General features: G+C 41.3%; 2 protein-coding genes across 2 annotated transcripts in view; one reads left to right on the top strand and one right to left on the bottom strand.

Moving 5' to 3' along the window:
* LOC119414734 (neurexin-2) overlaps positions 1-26802 on the bottom strand; it is a 1264057-nt gene that overhangs the window by 254497 nt on the left and 982758 nt on the right. The window lies entirely within an intron of this gene.
* The window catches only part of LOC119408326 (mitogen-activated protein kinase kinase kinase 11), an 85305-nt gene that overhangs the window by 53463 nt on the left and 5040 nt on the right, over positions 1-26802 (top strand). Inside the window, exons 3-9 of the mRNA XM_037675126.1 lie at positions 6847-6995; positions 7661-7836; positions 9856-10102; positions 17089-17205; positions 19733-19913; positions 20011-20120; positions 20286-20906. Of these exons, the coding sequence (XP_037531054.1) occupies positions 6847-6995; positions 7661-7836; positions 9856-10102; positions 17089-17205; positions 19733-19913; positions 20011-20120; positions 20286-20906 (1601 nt within the window). The remainder of the gene's footprint in view (positions 1-6846; positions 6996-7660; positions 7837-9855; positions 10103-17088; positions 17206-19732; positions 19914-20010; positions 20121-20285; positions 20907-26802) is intronic.

The following is a 26802-nucleotide window of genomic DNA, read 5'->3' as shown; positions in this document are numbered from 1 at the left end:
TATATATATATATATATATATATATATATATACTCGCCACCTCTGCAGAGCAGCAGCAGCTCTGTTTCGCTCCTACTTGGTTCTGTTTTGGTGGGCCCACCCTGCCGGCTTTGATTGGCTCTCTGGCTCAGGGTACTGGCGGTGACCTCCAGATGGAGCGCTGGACCTACATGCGCTCGGGGGTCCTTGTAGACCAGCTAGCAGCTCTCGAGTTCATCGATAAGTCTGGGGCTCTGGTTCTGCTCCAGTTCTGGTCCGGTTCTGTGCAGCCCTTGAGCGCTGAAGCACATTTTGTAGTGAGGGGCTGGACCTTCTGGTGGCCGGCGTGGGACCAGTGGTTCAACTGAGTGGTCCGATAGAGATTAAAAAAAGTCCTGGTGGAATCCAGAGAGACAGCGCGTGTCCCCGCTCAGAAGTCCTCTTGGGCCGTCTAGTAGCTCTCAGGTTTGCCGATGAGTCTGGAGGTCTGGTTTCTGCTCTGGTTCTGGTCTGGTTCCGTGTGGCTCTCTGTATCCACTGGGCGCTGAAGTCACTGTAATAAGCTCCAATTTTTTTTGTATCTGATCAAAACTTTCCCCTCAATTTCAGCAGAAAGCAACAGCTGGAAGCACTGTTGGGAACTCTCTTCAGTGCACTGTTGGCTTCTGGGAAATGTAGTCCTTTTGAGTGACAATACAGTATAGGCTTATTGAAACAAAACTACAAAAATGGTGGCGCCTGTCCGAAGTATTTTATTTTTTCGTTAACTTTACAGTACTGTATCCAGTACTGTTCCAATCATGTGAGTAATATCAAAGTTGACAATCATGTGTCCTGTACAATTTTTATTTATTTATTTATTTATTTATTTATTTATCGCATTCAGTGTCACTTTGAAAAACGGCGGAAGAATGAGTCCACCAAAGTCGAACCACGAAGTAGCGAGGGACTACTGTAACTCCGTCTTTCGTCATCCTAGCTAATCTTAGTTGAATATTCTGGCATGAAACGCGGCGGGTGATACGCATTACTTCAAGGAAGCTCGAGCCTTCAGCTGTTCCTGTTTGTAGGAAACAGGCCTACAATAAAAAAGGTGGACATGTTTACTGGTGGGAGACTTGAAGACGTGGACGGACAGGATGATTGAGCGCAGCACGGCCGCCGGGAACACATGATGGCGTCTCTTCAAAGAGCTGCTCTGTGCTTTGTTGTGAGCCATGTGTTGTGCACACTGACCCATTGTCTCAGCAAAGGCAGGGAAGGAGGCCTACAGCAGACCTGACCACAGCCCTTTATCTGGGAATGTGTGTGTACGTGTGTGTTTAGTCACAACTACACAGGCAGAGAAGAATCCCCTGATTATGGGTTGTGGGTTTGTAAAAGCGACTTAAAGCTGCCTGTGGTTTGTTGCATGTCAGGACGGTCTTTAAATGCACTATATAAATTATAACTTGAAACAAAACGGCTTAATGTTTTTTTGTTTTAACTTAACAGTAAGGAAATAAATAGGAGAACTTCCTTCACATTGTTGCAGCATAATAATTTTTGCAGTTACATACGTTGATTCAAAAAAGTTCAGACAAAAAGACACTGGACTTTATTTGTAACAAGATGTTTCGCTTCTCATCCGAGGAGCTTTCTCAATTCAGTTCAGTTTATTTGTATATCGCCAAATCAACACAAAGTTGTCTCAGGGCACTTTACAGAAACATTCACATACATAAAAGCCAATTAGTAAAGTTCTCTATCTAAGGAATCAGCAGACTCATTGAATCTTGGCTTTGTAGCAGTCTCCCATCCTGAGCAAGCACAGTGGCAACAGTGGAAAGAAAAAACTCCCTTTAAACAGGAAGAAACCTCCAGTAGAACCAGGCTCAGGACAAGTGGCCATCTGCTTTGACCGGATGGTTTGAGAGGACAGGAAGGAGAGACAGACGAACACAGAATGGTAGGTCCAGGTGTATCTGAAAGACAAAAAAACACGTCAAGGATGGAAAAATTAATTACAAATACAAAACAGGTTGAGCAGAGTAAGTAAAGACAGTAGCAGAGTGAAAAGATGTGGCCAGTTTGTCCTCCAGCAGTCTAAACCTGTAGCAGCATAACTAAGGGACAGCTCAATAAACCCAAGCCGACCCTAATTATAGGAAAGTCTTAAGCCCAGTCTTAAAACTGGATAATATGTCAGCCTTTCGGACAGAAACTGGAAGTTGGTTCCACTAGAGAGGAGCCTGATAACTGAAAGATCTTCCTCCTGTTCTGCATTTGTAAACTCTAGGAACCACAAGTAAACTTGCAGTCTGAGAGCAAAGTGCTCTATTAGGAAAATATAGTATGTAAGTGCTATGTGTTGTCATCATTGTATGTTCCCATACGATGATGCAATTGGTTCTCTGCATTTAACCCATCACACCTGGGATACACCAGGTGGAGCAGTGGGCAGCTATGTAAGCGCCCGGGGAGCAATTAGGGATTAAGTGTTTTGCTCAGAGTCACCACAGCATGTGGGAATGGCAGGGGATCGAGCCTGGGGACTTTCGGGTCCCAGGTCAGCTGCCCTACCTCTACTTCATCTCAGCCCCTACAATATGGTACAGTAAGATCTGTAATATAAGATGGAGCTAGGTTGTTGAGAGCTTTGTAGGTTTGAAGTAAGATTTTGAATTAAATTCTGGACTTGACAGGGAGAGAATGGAGAGAAGCTAAAACTGGAGAAATATGATCTCTCCAATTCAAATAACAGAGTGTGGGGTTCGTTAAGGTCTTAGTTTGACTCACAGTAACTATGTTTACATGAGCAATTTCTTTGATCAGATTGAAATGTTGTCAGATTAAATAATTCAAATGTATTGTTTGCATGGGCACAGTGTGTTCACGACCTGCGTTTACAAGCAGCGGGCTTTGTTCTGAACAGAAGTACTGACATGTGGTAAACTCTCCTTAAAAAAAAACAGAAGAAGTTCTACTTCCAGTTTACTTTCGTGATCAACGTAAACAAACCTGAGCACCCAAATGGACCCGCAACAGGTTTTAATGATGGTGGAGACGTTCCTGCACTCCCTGACTGAGCTACAGGTGATACAGATCATTTTGAGCTCTTTCAAAGTTTCTACTAGAAATGTTGTCACTCACCGACTAGATTTGCTTCCCAGACATGCTAATATTATTAGCATTAGCCAGACGGAAATGACATGGTCGCACATGTGCAGTCAGGTGAGTTTTCCTCAATCAGAATAAGATGAACAGATTAAGTGTTTACATGCACACTGTTCAGACTATGATTCGACACAAACCACCTGTCTCATTCTGATTGCAAATTATTTCTGATCGAGCTGAGTCAGCTCAGACTAATCCGAAAGTGGCGTTTACATCATGCATTTTTATTCCGAATGGCGTTTAATCCGATTACTTATGTCCGTGCAAACGTAGCTACTGGAGTTGGTGACGCGTATGAAATTCCTGATGGGTGTGAAAATGACTGGGTGTCGGGCCTAAAGCTGCATTATCTGAGACCTCCTCCTCCGTTTAAAGATGGTTTCTCTCGTTTTACATGGACAGCTCCTTCACCATACGTTGGTTTTGTTGTTTTCACATCTTTAAATGCGCCCTGAGAGCTTCAACAAGCATTTAGCTTAAGTGCAGCCACTGATTGATTCCCCTACTCGTCTGAAGAGTCTTAATTATTAAACGTGCACACTTTTTCACCCCTTTAACGAGCCTTAGTGCCCAATCTGTTTTCTTGTCTGTTTATTTCAGGCGCGCTCATTTTCCCAGCGTTCACGGCGTTTTAGCAGTCTGAAAAGTGGGCAGCTTTTCTCTGAAAATGAAGGTTGTTTTCGTATTCCCTCTCATCTGTTCAATGCCGCTCGTCTCCAAAGCCGCCAAGCGGAGACAATGATTGCCTCGGGGCGAGTCGGCAAGCTGCGCTTCTGCCCAGTCGCAGCGTGTGGAAGTTGTAATTAAAGACCTGAGAAGAGGAAAAAAGAAAGAAAATTCAGTCCGTACTCTCAACTAAAGCGAGGCTCGGCAGTGCGTTCAGTCAGGTTAGGGTGGGGGCTAATTGACAGGGTGGGAGATCCAAAAGTCCTACGCTACACTTGGTCTTCTGAGGACACAAAGCTGCACACATTGTGTGTGCGCTCCTGTGCGTTTGTGTGTGTGCGGTCAGCGTGCAGGACTTCAGTGTTGTGTGTTTCTTTAAGCACAGCTCTGTCCATCCATGTTGGAGCACAGTGAACAGTTTTCTAGGGTTTTGAACTAAGATTGCGGGGGTCCAGGGTTTTGTCTTTCTTTTCTCTATAGCTCTAAACCCGTATGGTTTGAGAAGAAGTTGTCTTTTTTTTTTATGAGCGGTGATTGTTTGGAGAGAGAAACGCCTGAAGGATCTCCCGTTTTAAGTTGCCTAAATCGTGTAAAGTATGGCAGATAGTGCGCATTTATTTAACACATATTTAATTACAGCTTTTTAAACAGCACAAAATTGAACTGTTAATTTTTTTATAAAAAAACGTACAAAGCTCTCTGATTGTTTGTGCATTTTTTCAAAGAAAATACAATCCATCCATCCATCCATTAGTTTTATCTGCTTCTTCCTGTTTGGGTCATGGGGTCACTGGTGCCCATATCCAGCAGCCACTGTGTGGGAGACAGGGGACACCCTGGACAGGTCTCCAGTCCATCACATAGAGACAAACAAGACAAACAACCATTCACTCTCTCACTCACACCTAGAGACAATTTAAAGTTACCAATCACCCTAACATGCATGTTTTTGGTCTGTGGGAGGAAACTGGAGTACACGGAGAAAACCCACGCATGCACGGAGAGAACATGCAAACTCCACCCAGAAAGACCTTCGGCCAGGATTTGATCCAGCAACTTTCTCGCTGAGAGGCAACAGCTCTACCAACTGATCCACCGTGCTGCCCTAGAAATTTCAATATAGAATAAAATCTATAAGCAAATGTTTTTATTCTCTTTTTTCCATTTTCTCTACTTCTACAAAGGAACTAGTCGTAGTCGTGTTGTGTTTTGTTTAGGTTAAAAACACAATTAAAAGTTTCTTTAAAGGCATATTTGCAAAGAAGCAAAAAATAAACACATAATTATAACAACAGTAAGGACTCTGTCATTTCATGACAAACAGATTATGAAAAACACTGCAGTGAGTCAGTTAGTTTTACCTTTTACACTTCCTCAACCCTATTATTTCCATCCACCATGAAACGTGAGCAATGATGTTTGTTTTTTCTGTTAGCAAAATATCTCAGATAACTTGTCAATCTTAGCAAATGTTAAAATGATTTTAACTCGATCAGTTATACCAATATTGAGCTAAAATTATTTTTGGCTGCAGCTGAGAGTGATCTCCAACATACTCTGAGCTCTAACAGATTTAACTAGAGAAAATTATTTTCCTGCGAAAATGCAGTGTGAATGCTGAGTGCAGAAGGACTTGCTGAGAAACAACTGAAATTAACTAAAAAACATGCTGAAATGTAGCTGAAATGGAAGAACAAGCCTAAATTAGCAGAAGAAAGCAGAAAGAACACATATTTGCTGAAATGAGTTTAAATGAGCAGAAATGAGCACAAAAATTAGGAAATTGGCTTTAAAAAAGTTGAAATTAGCAAAAAAAATAATTGCTGAAAAGTAGCTGAAAAAGCAAAAGGAAGCTTAAGCTACCAGAAGGAAATGGAAAGAGCTGAAATGAGCTAAACAATGTGGAGGTGGCTGAAAAAGCTAAAATTAGCATCAATAGAGCTAAATAGTAGCTGAAACAAGCAGAAAAAACTGAAAGGAACATAACAAGCTGAAATTAGCATAAATAAGTTAATTAGCTTGAAAATAAAAGAAATTACCATGAAAAACTTGAATTAATCTGAAGACAGCTAAAATTTGTTAAAAGGTAGCTGAAAAGTTAGAACAAGCTTAAATTAGCAGAAAGCAACAGGAAGAACATGTTTGCCCAATTAGGCTTAGAGAAGCAGAAATGAGCACATATGTTCTTATCTGAAAAAGCTGAAATTAGCAACAACAAAAAAAAAACAGCCGAAAAGTATCTAAAAAAGGCAGAAATAAACCTAAATTACCAGAAGAATGTGGAGAGCGCACATTTTTGCTGAATTAGGCTGAAAAAAGTTTGATTGCAAAAAATATGGAATAAGCCAAAAAAGCTAAAATTAGCATAAAAACAGCTAAATAATTGCTTAAATAGTGGGAAAAGCTGAAATTTGCAGAAATAAATTGAAAAGAGCACCACAAGCTGAAATTTAGCAGAAATAAGTTAGAAGAAGCACAAAATGTTGTTAGCAGAAAGAATCTGAAAGGGGCACAAAACAACTGAGCAAACAGCTGAAAGTAGCTGAAAAAAGTTAAAATTTGCACAAGGAAGCTGAAAGAAGCTGAAGCAGAACAAAATGTGAAAGGAGCAGTAGAAGTTTGTAAACTGATCTAAATATCTGAAGGATGTAAAATGAGCTCAATTCATTTCTATGTGGGGAAGAAAAGGCAGAAAAGGCTAAATATTTATAAAAAAGCTAAAGTTGTACCAATACCAAAAGTCATAGCAGGATTGTCCTGAAAGAGCTGAACGTTTTGATCTGTGATTTGTTGAAATGGCACAAAAACTGTGGAACGAGAAAGATGCTGAAAAACGTACAGAAGAGAATTGTATCAACAGAGTGAATGCTTCATGAACGTCCCCACGTTTCTTTTTGGACTTTGTCACAGAATGCAGCAGGTGAAATGCATTTCTTCACGGAGTGCTCGTTTATTCAGCTTAATCACCTGTTTTGTCTCACAGCAAGTGATGTTGCCGTATAGCGACGCGTGTTTCACGACATATGTGTGTTTCTCTGTTCGCAGTTATGGTGTTCTGCTGTGGGAGCTGCTGACAGGAGAGGTGCCCTACAGGGGGATCGACGGTCTCGCTGTCGCCTACGGTGTCGCCGTCAACAAGCTCACCCTGCCCATCCCGTCCACGTGTCCTGAGCCGTTTGCTCAGCTCATGTCAGGTGGGGTTTAAATGCCGTCTGTTGGGTATGAAATCGTTTTTCACAACGCTTGGATCCTGTTAACATGAACACAGAGAGGGTGCGTTCTGGACCTGCTTTATGTTCATGTTCTCTGTCAGTTCCACGTTGAAACACCACCTGGATGAAACTCAGGCAGCTTGCACTCCTTCCTCCTCCACATCAGCTTGTCATATTTAGTTGGGTTAAAAACACTAAGATGAATGCTCCAAACCACCGGTGGCCACCTCAGTGGATTAATTAATGAATGCATTTGTTTTTGATCTGCTTATTATGCTCAAAGTTTTGTAGCAAATTATGCGAAACTCCCCAAAGCAAGTTAATTAAGCGGAACACTTGGAGTAAAGGGATCAGCTTGTCTCTGCAATCTGCTGCCGTGAAATGCCTGAAACACGTGTAAATAAAAATAACTGGCATCACAGGATATTCATTAAATCTTATGGAACAGAGAAACATCCATGTGAGGGTGTCATCTGGCCTAATGGAGGCCTTGAAATCAGGCTCCAGAGTAGAGAAGTTGTACTGACAGAAGCTGATTCTGATCCACTAGTTAAAGACCACATGGACAGTTTGCTTCAGCTTTATGCTGCTGAAGATCAATGTTTTCCATGCTCTGAATCCCATCGAGTTTGCTGTATTTTTGACAGAGTGCTGGGACCAGGACCCTCATCGAAGACCCAACTTTGACTCCATCCTGGCCCAGCTGACTGCCCTGGAGCAGCAAGTGAAGGAAGAGATGCCCCAGGAGTCCTTCCACTCCCTGCAGGAGGACTGGAAGCTGGAGATTCAGGACATGTTCGATGAACTGCGGGCCAAAGAGAAAGTAAGGGCTAAGGCTTAGTTGGTTAACTTGATCCATCAGAAATCTTTCGGCTCCCGTTTAGCCTCTCATTCTCCTGCTCCTCATTACAAGGAGACTTTATTGTCATTCACAGCACATGTGGTACATGAGGTGGAACGAAATTGTGAACCCAGGGTCCCAGTTACACCCAAAAATGGCAAAAATATGAAGTATTAAAAGAAACAGTATACAAGGATCTAGGATACACACTAAACAATATAATACGGTATATTAAACAGCAGCCTGAACATGAGTCTGTTGTGAGCAGATGGTTATGAATTACTCGGGGATACTAAAATCAGACGGGAACAACACAAACATTTTCTTAATGATGTCATGGTGATGCATTCAATAACCAAAATCCAAATGCTGTGCTAACTAAAAGTAAAGTGTAACAATTAAATCATTGACAGAAAATGTGTAATCCATTCATGGTTTGGAAAGTGAATCAGTCAGTTCAGTTTATATAGAACCAGTTTACCACAGTCATCTCAGAGTGCTACCCCCCCCCCCCCCCCAACATTTAGTACAACAATGCTGTTTCGCATGCATGCAGGCTGCAGCATTGGACATTCCACGTCTGACTCCTGTTGGCATCTCCCAAAGTTGGACATCATTAATGGACTCACGGGGCTCCCACAGCTCTGTAGTATCTCTGGGTCAGTGAAAGCAAAATAAACAATCATATAATGGGTAAAAGTGGTTGTTAATGACACAATCGGCTTGCCATACACTGCCACCATCATCTGCCTGGAGCAACCGTCAAACCAGCTTAATTTCACGGCACCGCCCTGGCGAAATGCAGCTAATTTGACCATTGAAGTGCATTTATTAAGTAAAAGTTCAACTGAGACACACCTTTACTGTAAAGTCGAGCAAAGAAATAGTTTTTAGGTGTTTATCTTGTTAAATTTCGAATAAATGGACAGCAAGTCGCCCTCTGCGTGTTCATGTTTCCGCGTATCGGCTTTTGAAATGCAGCTGATTTGACCATTGAAGTGCATTTATTAAGTAACCGTTCATCTGAGACACACCTTTACTGTAAAGTCGAGCAAACAAATAATTGTTTTTCAATGTTAATCTTGTTAACTTCTTTTTCAAGTCCTCCCGTGCACGCTCCCGCGGCCGCCATTTGGCAGCCAATCGATTTTTTTTTTTTTTTTTTTTTTTTTGCACAATGCCGGCCCACATTTCTGAGTGGTCAGCAGTGATGCGTATTAGATGCGACATATACGGCAAAGTGACTTATTTATGGATTTTTCAACTTTATCAGACATATTTGTAGTGATGCGACTTACAGGGCGCTGCGACGTGTATGGTGGAAAGTACGGTAGACAGAATTCAGTGAGACTGCAACTCTTTTTCACAGTTTGAGTAGCTCGTCTCCGACAGTCAGCCCAGTGAGATACTGGCTTTAGATGTAATAAATTTTAGACCATTACATTCATGCTTCTGCCGCACATAATATACTTGGTCCATGAAATGGACCGGCTCCAGATGCCCACGCTCAGTTTAGTGGTTGAGATGCCACAACACATGCTGAGCGTTGGGAGGGTCGTGACGACAGAAGGAGAGGAAATATCTTGTTTTCCTAATATTGTGAATTCTTAAGTTTCTAATCCAACACCCGCTCTTCTTAAGATCAAACTGTCAGATAGTGTGCGGTGCAGAAATCATCAGCAGAGGCCTAAAACGATGAGCGCTGCGACTCATCTTAAATGGGGGTCTGCTTGTCTGTGCTCCTCAGAGTGGCTGCTCTCGTCCAACACGGCCGAGCATCTCCGTGTGTTATCAGAACCACTATTAAAAAACGAGTTCAGGTCGTTAAAGTACGTAATATAAAATCCCAGGAGCAGAAACTGATCGTGCTTTTTGAACAGGCCCAAAACATCTACATGTCTCATATTCCCTCGGGATTACACTACAAATGTCTAATCCCAGTCATGCATGAGTAAGAGCTGGGAGTGACGCTCCGTCCACCTGCCTTTCCTCCTCCACCAGGAGCTGCGGTGCCGCGAGGAAGAGCTGAAGCGGGCGGCGCTGGAGCAGAAGTCCCACGAAGAGTTCCTGCGGCAGCGCGAGCAGCAGCTGGCCCAGTGGGAGCAGGACGTGTTCGAGCGCGAGCTCAGCCTCCTCATCCTGCACCTGAACCAGAACCAGGAGAAGCCCAACGTCAAGAAGAGGAAGGGCACGTTCAAGAAGCACAAGCTCAAGGGCAAGAACGGCGAGAAGATCAGCATGCCCCAAGGTGCGTCACTCAACCTTTAACCTTTTAGTAGAAAGCCAGCATCAAACCATAAAGCTAGAAGCTTTCAGTGTAACGGAGCCACCAACAAACTGAGCTCAGGGGCGGTTCTAGAAGCTGACCTTTAGGGGTGCTCAGCCCCCCAGTGCTGACAATGACTCTTGGCCATTAGTGTCAGAAGCATTTGTAAAGTTGGGGGGATACACTGATGGTGGGGTGGGGGGTGGGGTTCTTGGGGTCCTCCCTCAGAAAATTTTAAATAAAGTAGATGCCATTTCCTGCATTCTGTTTACCTCCATAAGTAAACACTTGATTCAACTATTTTCGAGAGCACGGCACAAGAAGTAATCTGACCAACAGCTCCCCCTGTCAATAACTGCTAGCACTAATGTAGCACTAAGCTAGTGCTAGCTAAGATGCTACAGATATAGCGCTCTGCTTTACATTACACAACCTAATAAACACTTTGTACAAAATCAGTTTAGTTTTAACTGATCATAACAAAGACTAAACTTATGCAACCAGAAGTTACAACATGTATCTACATGTAAAACACACAAAAAAAACAACTATCTTTAAATTAACCTTCAGTTCAACCATTAAGTATACAATGTAACTATGACAAAAAAAATGAGGATTTATCTGCAGTTACCTTCGTACAGATGAACATGTGGTACTTCCTGTTTATCACGTATTCAGCTGCTCATGAGGTCGGCTGCAGGACTTGATCATCTTCTACAATTTTCCAGACTCAGTGGAACTTTTGGAAATGACATAAACTGTATTACAACCTCTAAACACATCAGGTAACACGTGTCTGAATCTCCACTGACAACATTTAAACATTTTTTCAGATGATTTTTCACCAAATCCCTCTGACCGCAAAGTGTTCATAAGGCAAAACCCCACAAAATTGTCAAAGAGAAAGTGGGTGGAGCTTCTGCAGGTAAGGGGCGTTTCACTTGGGGACAAATTGAGCTTGCTGATTCGTCAGTTGTTGACAAGCCTGCTGGATTGATTGACAGGTGGTGTTGCGGATCCGACTCATGCAAAAAAAAAAATCATATTTACTGGCCCGTTTAAGACGGTCATCATCTATTCCAAATTTATTCAATATTTTGGTGAATTTATGGTTTGAGAACAAAGCTGTTACAAAATCCTAATGATGGTTTCTTAATTTTTCAGAGGTGCTGAGTTAAAATTTAGCATTTTTTGAGCATCTCTAAAATGAGGCTAAAATCACCACCGTCTGAGCTGCTGCTGTTCTCCCTGATTTTCACCTGACTGCTGCTAAATGTGTGTTTCCTGCTCTGACAGTCCCACAGACAGCAGCAGCAGTTCCCATCCCATGTTTCAATGCTCCACTCAGTGTATTTTGGGCTGAGCAAGCATGCGTAAATGCAGTGTCTGTGTGTGTGTTTGTCAGTGTGTGTGTGTGTGTGTGTGTGTGTGTGTGTGTGCTGTGGTCAGGCCTTTCCCAGCAGCAGCAGCAGCAGGGCGGTGATGCGGTGGTGGTAGGAGGGGGGTTGATGAGAGGGGGGAACGAGCCAACCACGCCTCGCCGCTTCCTGTCCATGGATATACTGAGGCCTCGCTCGCTCTTTCTTTTTCGAGATGCCTTCCTTTCCCCTCCTGTTCCCCTGTTGGTGTTTTTTTACTCTCATTCTCACCATATCTGAGCGGCCATTTTTAGTCTGACCAGTTCTATTATTATGTGCTCGTTCCTCTCACTTTATACCCCAAAGGAGCCTCTACAATGTGCTTTATTATCAAGATGTAAACACAGTGGATTTACTCGCTCACACAGGGGATTTATTTGTCACTTACACAAACAACACACGTGATAAAGTGCAGTTGTTCATACTTGTAAAGCTGTGCTAAAAGAATAATTTGGAAAATAATGCTGGGAATTAAAATTATGTTGTATAATCCTTCAAAGATAAAAAGAAAAATGGTATTCTTGACTGATGGAGGCTTTGCAGCAGCATTTTTTTTTTACATTCTTAATGCAGCTGAATATTCAAAGCAGCAAATGATTTCGCAACAATTATATGAATTTTAAAAATATGAATGTCCACCAAGTACCGTATTTTCCGCCGTATACGTCGCATCAGTCCAAATATGTCCAATAAAGTGGAAAAAACCACAAATACATTGCTTCGCTGTATATGTCACATCTATTATGCTTCACCACTAACTATCTGGAAATGTGGGCCGGTGTTGTGCCAAAAATTGATTGGCTGCCAAATGGTGGCCACGGGAGCACGCACGAGAGGAATTTAACAATAATTTAACAAGATTAACACTTAAAAACTATTATTTGTTTGCTCAAAATTATAATAAAGGTGTGTCTTAGTTGAACTTTTCCTTAATAAATGCACTTTAATGGTCAAATCAGCTGCATTTCGCCTGAGCGGTGCGGAGAAATGTAGCTGATTTGACTTTTTTCTCCAGGAGTTCCGGAGCAAGACAAAAGTGGCTCTGTATGGCAAGCCAAGTGTCTCATTAATAGCCACTTTTACCTATTAATGAGACACTTGCCTTGCCATATTAGTTGAGTGCCTTCTAGTGGCTGAAAATGATAGTGTTCAATATTTTCCATGTCAAAATTAATGAAATTGTCAGATCTCAGCCAAAAATTGGGTTATAAATATGGGAAAAATTATAAATTAGTCGCTTCACTGTTTAAGTCACGGGGCATGTTAATTTATGTAAAAGGTGCAACTTATACAGCGAAAAATACAGTTGCTCAAATCCTGACATGCTAGCTACCGGGCTTATAAAAGCGGTGTAAAGATTTTAGAGGTGGAGTTTTGTAGAAACACGAGCAAATTTAGTTATAATGTTTTTATACCTAGCTCTTGAAATGACTTCAAGAAGTAAACAAAGTAGAATTTGATTTGGAGTATGTAAAACTAGCTAACGGCTAGTTTGAACCAAGACTAAAGTGGATCTCAGCCTTTGTAAAAAATATGCTAATGCTAATATTTAAAGCTTTCCACCTGCTGACAGTTTCACAGTTCCATGTTGTTTCAGCAGAAAAGTTATAATTATTCAGTTGGAAGACTGGGAATACTCTAGCTTGCTGCTGCCGCTATTTGCGATAACAAATAGCCACAAAACTCAATGTCAATAACCGTACGGTGTGACCGTAATTTACAGGTCATAGGAAATAGTGTTCACGTGAAAGGCTACAAAGTTTAGTGATTTCAGAAGTTTACTTTAGCATAGACTAGCCATTAGCTCATTAATCAAGTGAAACATAATCTCCTTTTTTCCAGTCTGTCTGTTCAAAGAGCTATCTGCAACAGATAAGATATTCATTGTTCACAAGTTTTCCACAAAACTCCACTTCAAAATGTCTACATGATCCTTTTAATGTTTTTTATCTAACTAGCTAAGGTGTTAGCTGATGTAGCATTTGACTTTATGGGGGGGAAAAAGACAAAGTTAACATTTAGAAAATTGTTGTGACCTTTTTTTTAATCTACTTCTGGAAGAATTCTGGCCAGCTGTGCTCCTTTGAGTCATTTCAGAGGGTAGATTATTAATTCCTCAGCACAAACCAGTTTTTAAGAAGTAATTAAGAAAGATGACAGTACAAATAACAAATTGGGAGAAGGAAATAAATATAATGAGTGCACTTTAATTTAGGGTTTATTTTACAACAACGTGTATTAGTCTCAGGTAATGTCTTATTAAACCGTTTTCCTGCCTGTGTGGCTGCCTCTGTAATGGCAAAATCGCTTGCGTCTTTCAGCAGCAACCACACATACTTCAGATTAAGTGCACTGAGCCATTGCTTCAAGTTGGTGCCTAAATTGAGCTTGATGAACGACTGGAATGGAAGTATTTATTAAATCTTCTAATGAATTACCGGTTCCTAAAAACTTGCACTTTCAAATGATTACTTTTGGGTTTCAATCTACAGATCTAGTAAATGATTTAAACTTTATTTAAAATTGTTCTCTGACTTCATGATTTAAATAAATTATAATATATGTGCCCCTTTTCTTTTATTTATTTTTTGACAAAAGAACAAAATTCAGTCAGCCTTTATTTATACAGGTTAGTCTCATTGAATCACGAGGACTCGTTTACAAGAGAGACCTGTTCCAGACAGAACATATAAAGTACAGACAACAATAACAGCAGACAATGACAACAATAAACTACAGTAAAAATGCAGTTAAAATAAGAATAGTGTATAAAACAAGTCAGTGTACCGTAAAACAGGGTGAAATACTAAAAACAAGAACATATTTGCTTTGATTTTTCTATTGACATTATCAAATGTTTAAAAACCCTTAAAGAAATTAAGGTGGACAACTTCAGTTCAAAATGTTCCAGGTTGCAGAAGCTGAATAGGTAAAGGCCTTTTTGCCAAGTTCAGTCCACACTGAGGGAACGCTGCAGGTAATAGATGAAAATGAACCTGTGTGAGAGCCTACATGTACATAATGATAACCAACTGACCAATGAGTACAGGGTGCAGTGATGGGTACAGTAGTTACAACCAGTTATGAATCTTAGTGCACCATGATAGACAACATCCAACATCTGCAAGGAGATGGCGGGGGCATTCATGTAAATAATGTCAGCATAATCAATGGCTGGAAGGAAGGTAGCAGTTACAAAGCGTTTTCTGGCATTGAGAGTTAAGCAAGATCTATTTCTGAAAAAAGAAACCCAGTTTTAATTTTATGTTCTTTATCAGGTTTTCAATATGTGGTTTAAAAGAGAGATGTGTATCAATTAAAATTCCCAAGTATTTGTAAGAATTCGCAAATTCAATAGGAATACCATGCGTGGATGAGATAGGAGGAAGAGTTGCTGGCACAGACTATTTGTTGTAAAACAACATCCCTTTGGTTTTATCAGCATTGAGCACCAGCTTGAGATGGAATAAGTCGGACCGAATGATGTCAAATGCAGACTGTAGCAGCTGGAAAACCTTGACAACTGTGTTAGCTGAGCAATAAACTGTATTGTCAACATAGAGATGCAAAGAGGCATCAGGAATGTTTTGACCTACATTATTTATATAAATTGTAAAAAGATTGGGTCCTAAAACTGAGCCTTGTGGCACACCATTAGTGACCGTAAAATAGCTAGACAAAGTACTGTTGTGTCAAACACATTGCCTCCGACCTGAGTGATAGTTAGAAAACAAATAAAACAAAAGCCCTGTCATCTTGTACAGTCATCACGTATTTCAAGTGTGGCTCTCAAAATATGACGTTTTTAGTTTTGAATATACAAGAAATTAAAAGGAGTCACCGCAAATAAAGTTACTAATCTGAAAGTCAGTTTTACCAATTCAAAAAAGAGCATGAATAATAATAATTAAAAAAACAAATTAATTGGGGTTCATTTATGAACATTTATTAAATGAGAAAAAAGTTGGTGTGAAGGAGAACTCTACCATAATGCAGAATTACAGAACTGACAGATTTAAATAATTTCTTGTGCACTGGTTATTATAGTTAGACTAAGGCTATTTACAATAAAAAGTCACTACCAACAGATTCGGACAGTGTATCATATTGTCATAAATATATAAGTAGTTAATATACATTACAGTTGTCATTATTGGCAGTTTCAGATTAAATACAATATAATCTTTAAATTCACATTCTGAATGGCCTTGTGAAGCAAACTGGACATTTAAGCTTGTTTTTAGCTGTGTTAGCCTCAACAAGCTGCTGTCTGACACCTGTGTTTTTAATAAATACTAGCTTGGAAGGTTGAATTAAATAATGTTAGCTCTCAATTAAACCTTAAGCAAAAACAGAAATGGACAACAACATTATTTATTAGTATTATTACCAATTTATTTAGTATTTATAACATCTTGTCTAAAAATGATGCAGAAAAACTGGTTCATGCATTTGTCACGTCTAGACTGGACTATTGCAATGGTTTATTATCTGGGTGTCCAAATACTTCTTTAAAACGTCTTCAGTTGATCCAAAATGCTGCTGCCAGAGTCTTAACTGGAGTTAGTGGGAGAGATCATATCTCTCCAGTTTTAGCTTCTCTCCATTGGCTCCCTGTCAAATCCAGAATATAATTTAAAATCTTACTTCTAACCTACAAAGTTCTCAACAACCTAGCTCCATCTTAGGTTACGGATATCGTTCCGTATTTTCCTAACAGCACTTTGCTCTCATACTTCTGGTTTACTTGTGGTTCCTAGAGTTCCCAAAAGCAGAATGGGAGGAAGATATTTCAGTTATCAGGCTCCTCTCTTGTGGAACCAACTTCTAGTTTCTGTCCGTGAGGCTGACACATTGCCCAGTTTTAAGACTGGGATTAAGATTTTCCTTTTTGCTCAATCTTATATTGAGGGTCAATTTGGTTTCCTGAGCTGTCCCTTTGTTTTGCTGCTATAGGCTTAGACTGCTGGAGGACAAATTGACCACATTTCCTCACTCTGCTGCTGTCTTTACTTGCTCCACTCTACCTGTTGGTATTTATATTTCGATCTTAACATGTTTTTGTCTTTCCTCCTATAGAAAGTACACCTGGACCTGCCATTCTGTGTTTTTCTGTCTCTCCTTCCTGTTCCTTTCAAACTCAGCTGGTTGAAGCAGATGGCCATTCGTCCTGAGCCTGGTTCTGCTGGAGGTTTCTTTCTGTTAAAAGGGAGTTTTTTCTTTCCAGTTTGTTCTTGTTCAGGATGGGAGACTGTGACAAAGTGAAGATTCATCGTGTCTGCTGCTTCCTTAGATAGAGAACTTTATTAATTGGCTTTTCTATGGATGTGAATGTTCCTGTTCAGTGTCCTGAGATGACTTCTGTTGTCACTTGGAGCTATATAAACGAACTGATTTGAGCTGAATTGGTTTTCTCCACATTTAAGCACATCACGTCTAATATGCACCAAGATGAAGCGTCATGTTTGCATTTTTAGAACTTTTAATTTAACTTTAACAACTATATGAACGTTTGACATCAAGTTCTATGCGTGTTTGTGTGTTTTACAGATTTCATCCATAAGATTACGGTTCAGGCGTCTCCCGGTCTGGAAAAGAGGAGGAACTCTCCTGATTTGGGTTCGGGTTCCTCGCCTTCAATCGGCCCTCGGTTTCGTGCAATCCAACGTGAGTGAAGCCGCCTCCCCCCCTCCACCACCGCAGTCTTATGTGCAGAAACACGGCATATTTGTATTTACTGTTTGCTTTAAGAAAGACACATGGAGAGGAGAGGACTTTAACGTATTCCATCGTTCATGTTCCCGTCTTTTGTCTTCCCCTGACTCCCCGTGGGCCTCCTGTTCTCTCTCTCCAACTCTTCCCTCCATGGTCTGTCTCTCACACACACCCTTTTCCCTTCTCTACAGTCTGTTCCAGTCTAAATATTGTCTGACTTCCTCTCAGCAGTTCAGCACATTTTCCCTCCTCCTGTTTGCAGATACTTGGTCTCGGCAGGAGAGGGCGCCGTTCAGCTGCATGTTTTCTAAATGTCTTGGGCAGAGCCAGTTTGATATGCACGCAGTGGTCACGGTGCGGTTGGATGAATCACAAATAGGCGTGAGGGGGATTCATTTCTCTGTGAGAGGAGGTTAAGAAGGGTTGCAGAGGTTTACAGTACTCTGCTGCTTGTCAGGCTCTCACACCGACGTCCTGAGGTCTCTGCTGAGGGATCCTCCGGCCTGAGCGTTCCGGCGCTTTCTATCGAAACAAAAACAAACAGTGAAAAGGATTTTACTAAGCAGTCACCACAGAGGTTAACACAGAAGAACAGATTGTGGTAGAAAATAATGTATCTGCAGAGAAGTGGTAAATAAATGTAAAGCATCTTCTTGCTTCATTTAGTCATTAAATAGTGGACGGGCTTTTTAAATTTCCAAACGACTCTCTAATGGAAGTCATTGAGCCGTGTGTAGCTGTCATTAAAACGTGTTTAGAACTTATTTATGCTCGCCCTCTTCGGAGCTATCAGTGATTTATCTCCGGGGTCTAAAAGAGACATTTGTCGTGAGAACAGACATTTGCATTCGTCTGCTGAGCTCAATTCCATTGTCTCATTTTCTGACAAATTAGATAACGAGGAGCTCAAACCAACCCTTTTTTTTTTAATTTTTTATAGAATGAATAGACTCAAAGCTGGTTTTAGTTAGCATCTTTTCCTCGTCAGGAGGCTGCCAGTGTGATGAGCTTTAGCCGATTCTCAATGTTGGTAGCATAAGTTATTTTCTTCCAGTGATTCTGATGCATGCTCAATAATCCAGGTAGAAAAATCTAAAAAAGTTCAATCTGGTCCTCTGGACATTCAAAAAACAAAACAGAGCAAAACAACAAGAACAACAACAACAAAAAAAAGAAACGTTTCATCTTTCATTCGAAAGACTTCCTCAGTCTGAGGTGCTGTATTCAGCTCAGTCTTATAAATAGCACCTTCTCAGAGTGGATCAACCAGTTTGCTGCTGGCAACCAAAACCACCTCAGACTGAGGAAGTCTTTCGGATGAAAAATGAAACGTTTCTACTTTTTAAAATTTTTCTTTGCTTTGTTTTGTTTTTTGAATGTCCAGAGGACCAGACTTAACTTTTTTAGATTCCAAACAGTGACTTTATAGAGAACGGTTTTAAAGAAACTTTCTGATATATCAAAGTATTATTCCCCACCAAACTATAAATTATAACAAGATTGAGTTTCCAGTTAATGATTCAGTGTCTCAAAAAAAGAAATCAAAGACCTTCTGTGTTGTTTTTGTTTTGTTCATTGACCCTTTATTTATCCAGGTAGTCTCATTGAGCCACGAGAACTCATTTTCAAGAGAGACCTGTTTAGGGAGCAGATGGGGGTTAAGGGCCTTGCTCATGGGCTCAAAGTGGGGCGAATGAGGGTGGGGGCAGGTGTGGGTGCTTTGCCTACCCCACCCACATTTTTTATGTCTGTACCGGGGCTTGAACCAGCGATCTTCCGATCACAGGCCCACCTTCTCTAACCTCTGTGCCACCACTCCCCAGTTTCCCTCAGCATAAGTTACAGAGCATATTCTGTAGAAATATCTTTGTTCTAATATGTTCTACTAAAATAATGACATTTTTTAGTCGTAGAACAATCAGACCTTTGGAAATGTGCTGAGTCAGAGTGCTGGTGCTGTTTCTACAGTAACCTTACTTTCTGTGCTGAGATAATAATCCATAAGGTCTCTCAAACTGTGACAGAAAGTTGACAGATGTTGCAGGAGTGTGTACACACCGTACATGTGACTAAATGCTGTTCACACACTTTGCCTTAACAACAACACGGTGGTTTGGAGGGGAAGTGCTGAGATCTTGCCAGAACTTGGCAGGTGCAATCTCATCTTTTCCCCTCACTCTCCAAGGTGACGCTGGCTCCCTCTCATCACACGTTTGGCCTTGTGAAGCATGTCTAAGGTGTAGACTGCATCCACACGATCGGTTTTAGAGTTAATTGGGACTCCCAACTTTGTTGAACTAGTAGAAAAAATAGAAGTCGAGCTGTTCCACAAGTCAGTTTGAGTTCTTTGTGTTGGAGATGATTGCAGAGCTGTGTTGATTTGTTGGTAAAATCCAGCTTTTAAAGCACTTTTCACATTAGAGTTTAAAAAAATATACTCATGCTAATTTTATTCTGCTTTCTACATTATTTTTTTCAGTCCCTGCAGTCGGTCCCAGTGTGAGCAGCAGTTCGTTTGGTCTCAGCCCAGTTCGGCCCCTAGAGCCCCCCTCTCTCAAGCAATATAATGGTGACCTAAGGTTGAGTCCCCACTGGAGGCCTCAGAGCCCAAAGAGTCCCATAAGCCCTAAAGTCCTGCGGCTCAGTCCCCAGGAAAGCAGGTACGCCACGATCATTGTGTTTCCTCCCACATCTTCACAGGACTGTGATGTGGCTCTGCTTAACTCAACTCCTGATTTAAATTCTGTCTGCTTTTAGTCTGTCGATGAGGGCCAAGCTCCTGGAGTCTGACAGCAATGAAAATGGAGAGTCCAGGGATGACTTTGAGGCGTACCGACCCTCCACTCCAACCCCATCAGCTCAGAACGGTACTGCACCCTCCATCACTGTTCCAGCCACCATCTGCGTGGTTAACCGTGTTAAAACTCACATGAGGTTGAATTATAAATAGACGCTCGATGAATAATAAATGCGTTGACTCATCTCTTTTATGTCTCATAGTTCTGTTCTCTTTAAACTCTCTCTCTCTTCAGGCTCGTCGATAAAGGACAGTTTACGGTTTCCCTCCTCTCAGGGAGACTCAGGCAGTGAAGAAGGGGGGTACTCCCCAGCAGGCTCCCCCATGCCTGAGAGGGGTTCCTTTGGCAGCATGATTAAGAATACACACCGAGCTCTGCTGGGCACTGGCTCCATCTTGGCTTCCATAGGACTAGGTCGAGGTCTGGAGATTCCCCCCAGGGTGCCCCCTCGAACTAACCTTCCCTCTTTAGAGGACCGCACCTCCTTCGAACTTGAGATCTCCCACCCTAAGCCCCTAATATCAGACCCCCCAACTGTGGATGACCTCATAACCTTCTCCACCACTGTGCCGCTCCCTAGACCACTTTTGGAATTAGCCCTGCAATACCAGGAGCTGAAACCCCTGCCCCTGACCCCGCCTCCACCCAACCCCCGAGAGAGGTCCGGACACCGGGTGCAGCATGCGCACCACAGTCCGCCGAGCCCCGGGACACCGCAGCAGCACGACGGAGCCAGCCTGGGGGATTGGACCACCAGTTCTAGTTCCAGCAATGGGGAGATGAGCGTTGAAGTTTTGGAACACAGAGCAGAAAGGAGGAGGAGGTCCAGCCAAGGCCTACACGCTTCTCAGCTAGGTCGGTCTGGTTGTTTGTTTCAGAGCAATGTTACAAGTCAAAGTAAACTATCTGAGGTTCTGTAGGGCCCGTGCAGTGACGGTACTTGTTTGTTCCTTCACAATGGACAGAAACTTGCCAAGTAGTACAACCTGATGCTATTAGCATTATTCAAGTCAGATTTATTTATAAAGCACATTTAAAACAGCAGCTGTTACCAAAGAGCTTAACAATCAGATCAAATTCGGTAGTTAAAGAAAAAAATAACGAGATGTAATTAAAAGCAAAAGAAAAACAAACAAAAACAATGAAATACTAAATCAACTCACACTGTGTTAACTGTCAGTGAATACAGATGTGTTTTAGGGAGAGATTTAAAAACAGGAAGTGACGTGGTCTGTCTAACGTTGGGGGGCAGGTTGTTCCAGAGTTTAGGACCCACGACTGAAAAAGCCTGATCTCCTCTGAGCTTCAACCAAAAGCAGCTGGTTAGATGATCTCAGCACCTCGAGAAGGAACATATGGTTCCAGTAGCTCAGAGAGATATGAGGGTGCAAGGTCATTTAAAGGTCAACAGGAGAATTTAAAAATCAATTCTGATATGTACAGGGAGCCAGTGAGGAAAGGACAAAACTGGTGTAATGTGATCAAACCTATGAGTTCCTGGTTAAGAGCCGAGCTGCAGCATTTTGGACAAACTGGAGACGAGAAATGGAGACCTGACTGGCCCCAACATAAAGCACGTTACAGTAGTCTAGTTGGTTTTTAATGAAGGCATGGACTATTTTTTAAGGTCAGAATGGGTCGATACTGACTTAAACTTGGCTGTCTGCCATAACTGGAAGAAGCTTTTCTGTAGAACAGAGTTAATCTGTTTATTAATCTGAGGGGCCGTTTACACGGTGCGTATTTTGAGTGCATCCGCAGCTTTCTCTCTGTGGTTCTGCTGCTGTGATTGAAGTAAACACAAGTTAACATTATTAAGAACATTTGATTTACCTGCTGTAAATCAGCTACTGATTATCACGGAGTAAAGTCCGACATCGTCGACTGTTCTGGTCCACTCAGCGACCGGTGTGGAACTGAAGCGGTTCCGCTTGGCATTAAATCTGTTGACTCATTCAAAATCCAGCTTTAATTTGTTGTTAGCTGAGCTTTTAGCCCACAGGAAAGGAGTGTGGCAAGGCACCACACATGCGCATTAGGTGAATGTACAAGATTCACAGCGCCATCTAATGACCCGTCATGGTAACAAAATCCGTCCATGTCAACACAAACCTTTTCCTCTAATTAACATACAAATAAACCTACGTTTCCCCCCATCGTGTCTGTGTAAATAGGGCCTTAAAGTCAGAGTCTAAAACCATCCTGAGATTTGTAGCAGACTGCTTAAAATATGTATCAAGAGAGTCGAGGTTAACAGGAACAGAGACAGCAGTAGAGCTAATGCTAAACACAATGACTTCAGTTTTTTTAATCATTAAAACTTCAAAAATTTAAAGCTATCCATGCCTTAATGTCATCAAGACATTTTAACAGAGGATGAGTGGAGCAAGAACTATTAGGTTTCAAGGGCAGATAAATCTGACAATCATCAGCATAGCAGTGAAATGAAACACCATGTTTCCTCAGGATAGACCCCAAAGGGAGCAGACAGAGTGAAAACAGAAGGGGTCCAAGAATCGAGCCCTGCTATTAGAGCACATAGTTGGTTGTATAGATATTGAGATCTGACAAAGACTAGGATGAGACCATCGCATGGTACATCAGCGACGTACCGTGCCTCGTACCAAACCTCTAAGGATGGCTCGTCGTTTCACCTCGTTAAACCCTCAGAGCAGGACCTCGCTACATCGCACTTTAAGGTGGAGGCAGTTTTGGAGACACAGGTGTGTTCAGTAGCTGAGCCCAGACTGTGATTGGATTCAGGCAGCAGGACGACCTGCTTCAAAACAATATGCCAGTTGGGAATTGGAGAGTTATCCAATCGACGAGGGTGAGAAGGCAATTGATCTTTTTACACTTTATACACCCTCTGGATTAAGTTTTGTCATCTTCCTGGTGCGATGCCAAGGTACTAGAGCCACTCACGAAATCATTCAGTCAGTGGCAACATGTTTTTTGTGGGTCGTGTTTTGTTTGGGATTTATTTTTAAACAATAAAATATCCATCTGATGGTTAGAATGCAGCACAAAACAACAATTTTGATCATTTTAGGGACATTTTTACTTCTTTTAAAAGGAATCGCATGACTTCCTGATAAACTAACCAATGAAATTTGCTGCACAACATGCATGTAAGCTGCATGAGCTCTATACGTCTTTAAAACGTCTTATTTCTCTGTTACCCCTGAACTTATGGCTCGTTTTTATTTGATTTGCAGTGTAAACCAAATATGTCAACATTTAGGTAGCCTTATACTTTGCTCCTGCCTTTCCATCGCCAAAAGTGTTGGGACACCCCTACATACTGGTGTGTGGAACTGGATACTGGCTGAGACAATGTTTTATTAGCTGCCAGTTGATAGTAAATCAAGTATTCTGCCTTTCCTGGTTTAATCATGGAACAGGTTGTTCTGAACACCTGCCTGATTAAAATCCACCTCAAAATGACCCGAGTGTTTCTTAAAGCACATATTCCTCCCCAGTTGAGTCTCTGATTTGGTTTTTAATTTTATCTTCTTGATTCATCTGGAATTCCTCTCTGATCGTGTTTCCAGAGACCATGCTCACAGAAATGTGGATCCAGCTTTAACCTTGAAGGATGTCCCTCCTCAGCATGACAACATCCTCTCACACTCTTAAAGAATTAAGACTTTGCCTTTTTTTTTTTTGGCAAGATTTTCTTTTCTTTTTTTTTTGGTCTGGCACAAGGATACTTTAGTGCCGCAGGAGCTTTTTCATTTACATCAAAGCTCTTCTGTTATTTGCATATCTCTCGAAACAGCTGGCCCTTGTCGTGCTTCACCGCTAATGCTAACCAGAGCTAGCGTCCAGATTTTCATACTTTTGCTTCTTCCAAAACACAAAGTTTTATTTATTAAATAAAGGCCTGCCTTTTGAAAAGATGCATATTACCTGGTGCCTTTCCTACTAAAGTTTTAACCTAAGATCATTTAATGATGAGAAATGGTGTTCTACGCATGTTAGTCCAACCTTGAAGATAGCATCATACATGATAGTGTGATGTCATAACATGTTGGCACCTAGCGTGTCTTAATGATTCTGTCACTACCACATTAATTAAAAAAGTGCTGAATTATAGCTGTTTTGGTTAAGGACTGTTGGTATGTAGGCCTGTCACAATAAACAATAAATCAGTTAATCTCACGATAAATTAAATTATCTACCTCATTTTCATTTATCGGCTTTATCGTTTCTTCGTGTCTCTCTTTCTACTGAAGACACTGGATGACAAAAGGCTCAACTCTGATGCTCTTCACTGACCCCTCCCTTTCACTTTTTTCTCTTTTCTTTAAAATATGTTTTAAAGATCCAAAATCACGTTTTTGGATCTTTAAAAGCAGCTAAGCTTCGAGCTAAGCTAACAGGCTGACCTCGGGGAAAAAACCTCCGTCTTGTCGAAGCTCCAAAATTCACAGTTTAAACGTGTGCGTTTGTGTAAAAAAGTTGTTTTTCTCTGTAAAAAGAAGCTGAGAACTTGTTTACTGATTTGTTTATTAAAAGCTTTGTGTGAAAAATGCTATGCTAAAGAGCTCAAACCACACCGAGCGTCCACCATTTTGAGAACTGACAAAAAGAAAAGAGAAACAGCCCATGTCACGTCAAGGGGCCTCCCTCCCATTTATCTTAAAGAGACACGCTGCTCCCTCCCTCGCTATCCATCCTTTGGTTCGAACCATCTTATACTGCCATCGGGTGGTCAAAAAAGGTACTACATGCTAAATAAATTAACCGTAATTTCTTCTTAAATTTGACAATAATTACTAAATAATTATTGTCAAATTTCAAACAATATTATCTTTTATCACAATAATTTCTGAGACAATTAATCGCCCAGCAAAGTTTATCGTGACAGGCCTAATGGTATGGCAGCCATCTTTAACTGGATCGACTCCCCCTGGTAATCACTTGTACATGTCAACTTAGTAAAGACTTTCTGAATGTTGCATTAAAATCTGACCATGTTCATGAGATATTATGCTAACAGACAGACAGATAAAGGCCCTATTTGACCTTATATTTTGCCCTGGTGATTTCAAACTGATGACCAAGTTGGGCCAGAGCTAACTACCTGTATGTAGTCATGTAATATGTGCGCTCAATGGATATACATGAAATGTTAAAATGTCACTCTCAGAAGAGATTAGCATCAATTTCCTTCCCCGATTTATTAAACGTGGCATGTTTCGTTGGTACAAATAATGTCATTTCATGTTATTTTACCCAGAAGGCTAATCAGCATTTCTTAGAAGGCTCTGGCTCAGTTCCCAGCTGTAATAATGTGAGTGTGTGCTGCTTTGGGAGCTAGCAAGGCCTTTAAAAAGCAACACCCCCCAGGTAACGTTTCACACTCTTTGTTGTGTCCGACTGACTCTCACGGCCTCACATTCTCTACAGAGATGGTCTCGCAGCTCAGCTCGCAGGTTTTGAGCAGACACACCTCGTGCATTCTGCTGCTTCCAGCCAGAAGCTCACAAACACCATGTTGTCAACAACAGAGGCACAAAACGCCTTGTTTAATTAAACCAATTCAATTCAGTTTATTTATACAGCTCCAAGTCACAACAGAAGTCCTCTCAGGGCACTGAACAGAAGCATTCATATACATAAAAACACCCATTCTTAGAAGTTCTCGATCTAAGGAAGCCAGCAGATGCTTTGAATCTTCATTTAGTCTCAGTTTCCCCTTTTAATCTCCCTTTTAACAGGAAGACACCTCCAGCAGAACCAGGCTCAGGACAAGCGGCCGTCTGCTTCGACCAGCTGGGATTTGAGAGGAACAGGAAGGAGAAATGGTCACAGAATGACAGGTCCAGGTGTACTTTCTATAGGAGGTCAGACAAAAAATATGTTAAGATAGAAATATAAATGCAAACTATTCCTTTGAGAAAATATGGTCAGTTTGTCCTATAGTCTAAGCCTATAGCAGCATAACTAAGGGGTAGCTCAGGAAACTCAAGCCAACCCTAACTATAGGATTTATCAACAAGGAAAGTTTTAAGCCCAGTCTTAAAACTGAACAATGTGTCAGCTAGACCTGTCACGATAATATTTTCTGGGCGATTAATTGTCTCAGAATTTATTGCGATAAACGATAATATTTTTTGAAATTTGACAGTAATTAGTAATTATTGCCAAATTTAAGAAGAAATGTTGGTTAATTTTTGTGTGTAATACCTTTTTTCGCCCACTGGATGACAGTATAAAACTGTTTGAACTGAAGGATGGATAGTGAGGGAGCGAGCAGCGTGTCTCTTTAAGAAAAATGGGAGGGAGGCCCCTTGACATGACATGGGCTGTCTCTTTTTCCTTTCTTCAGTTCTCAAAATGGTGGACGCTCGGTGTGATTTGAGCTCTTTAGCATAACATTTTTCACACAAAGCTTTTAATAAAAAAAATCAGTAAACAAGTTCTCAGCTTCTTTTTACAGAGAAAAACAACTTTTTTAGATGAAGGCACGGGTTTCAACCGTGAATTTTGGAGCTTCGACAAGACGGAGGTTTTTTCCCTGAGGTCAGCCTGTTAGCTTAGCTCGTAGCTTAACTTCTCAGCTTAGCTGCTTTTAACAATCCAAAAACACGATTTTGGATGGTTAAATTGGATTTTTAAGAGCACGAGAAAGGGAGGGGTCAGTGAAGAGCACTGGAGTTGAGCCTTTTGTCGTCCAGTGTCTTCAGTAGAAAGAGAGAGACACGAAGAAACGGTAAATCTGATAAATGAAAATGAAGTTGAT

Source organism: Nematolebias whitei, chromosome 1 (assembly GCF_014905685.2).
Source record: "Nematolebias whitei isolate Nwh7 chromosome 1, NemWhi1, whole genome shotgun sequence".
NCBI classification, from domain to species: Eukaryota; Metazoa; Chordata; class Actinopteri; order Cyprinodontiformes; family Rivulidae; genus Nematolebias; species Nematolebias whitei.
This window is presented reverse-complemented; position numbering and strand designations above follow the sequence as displayed.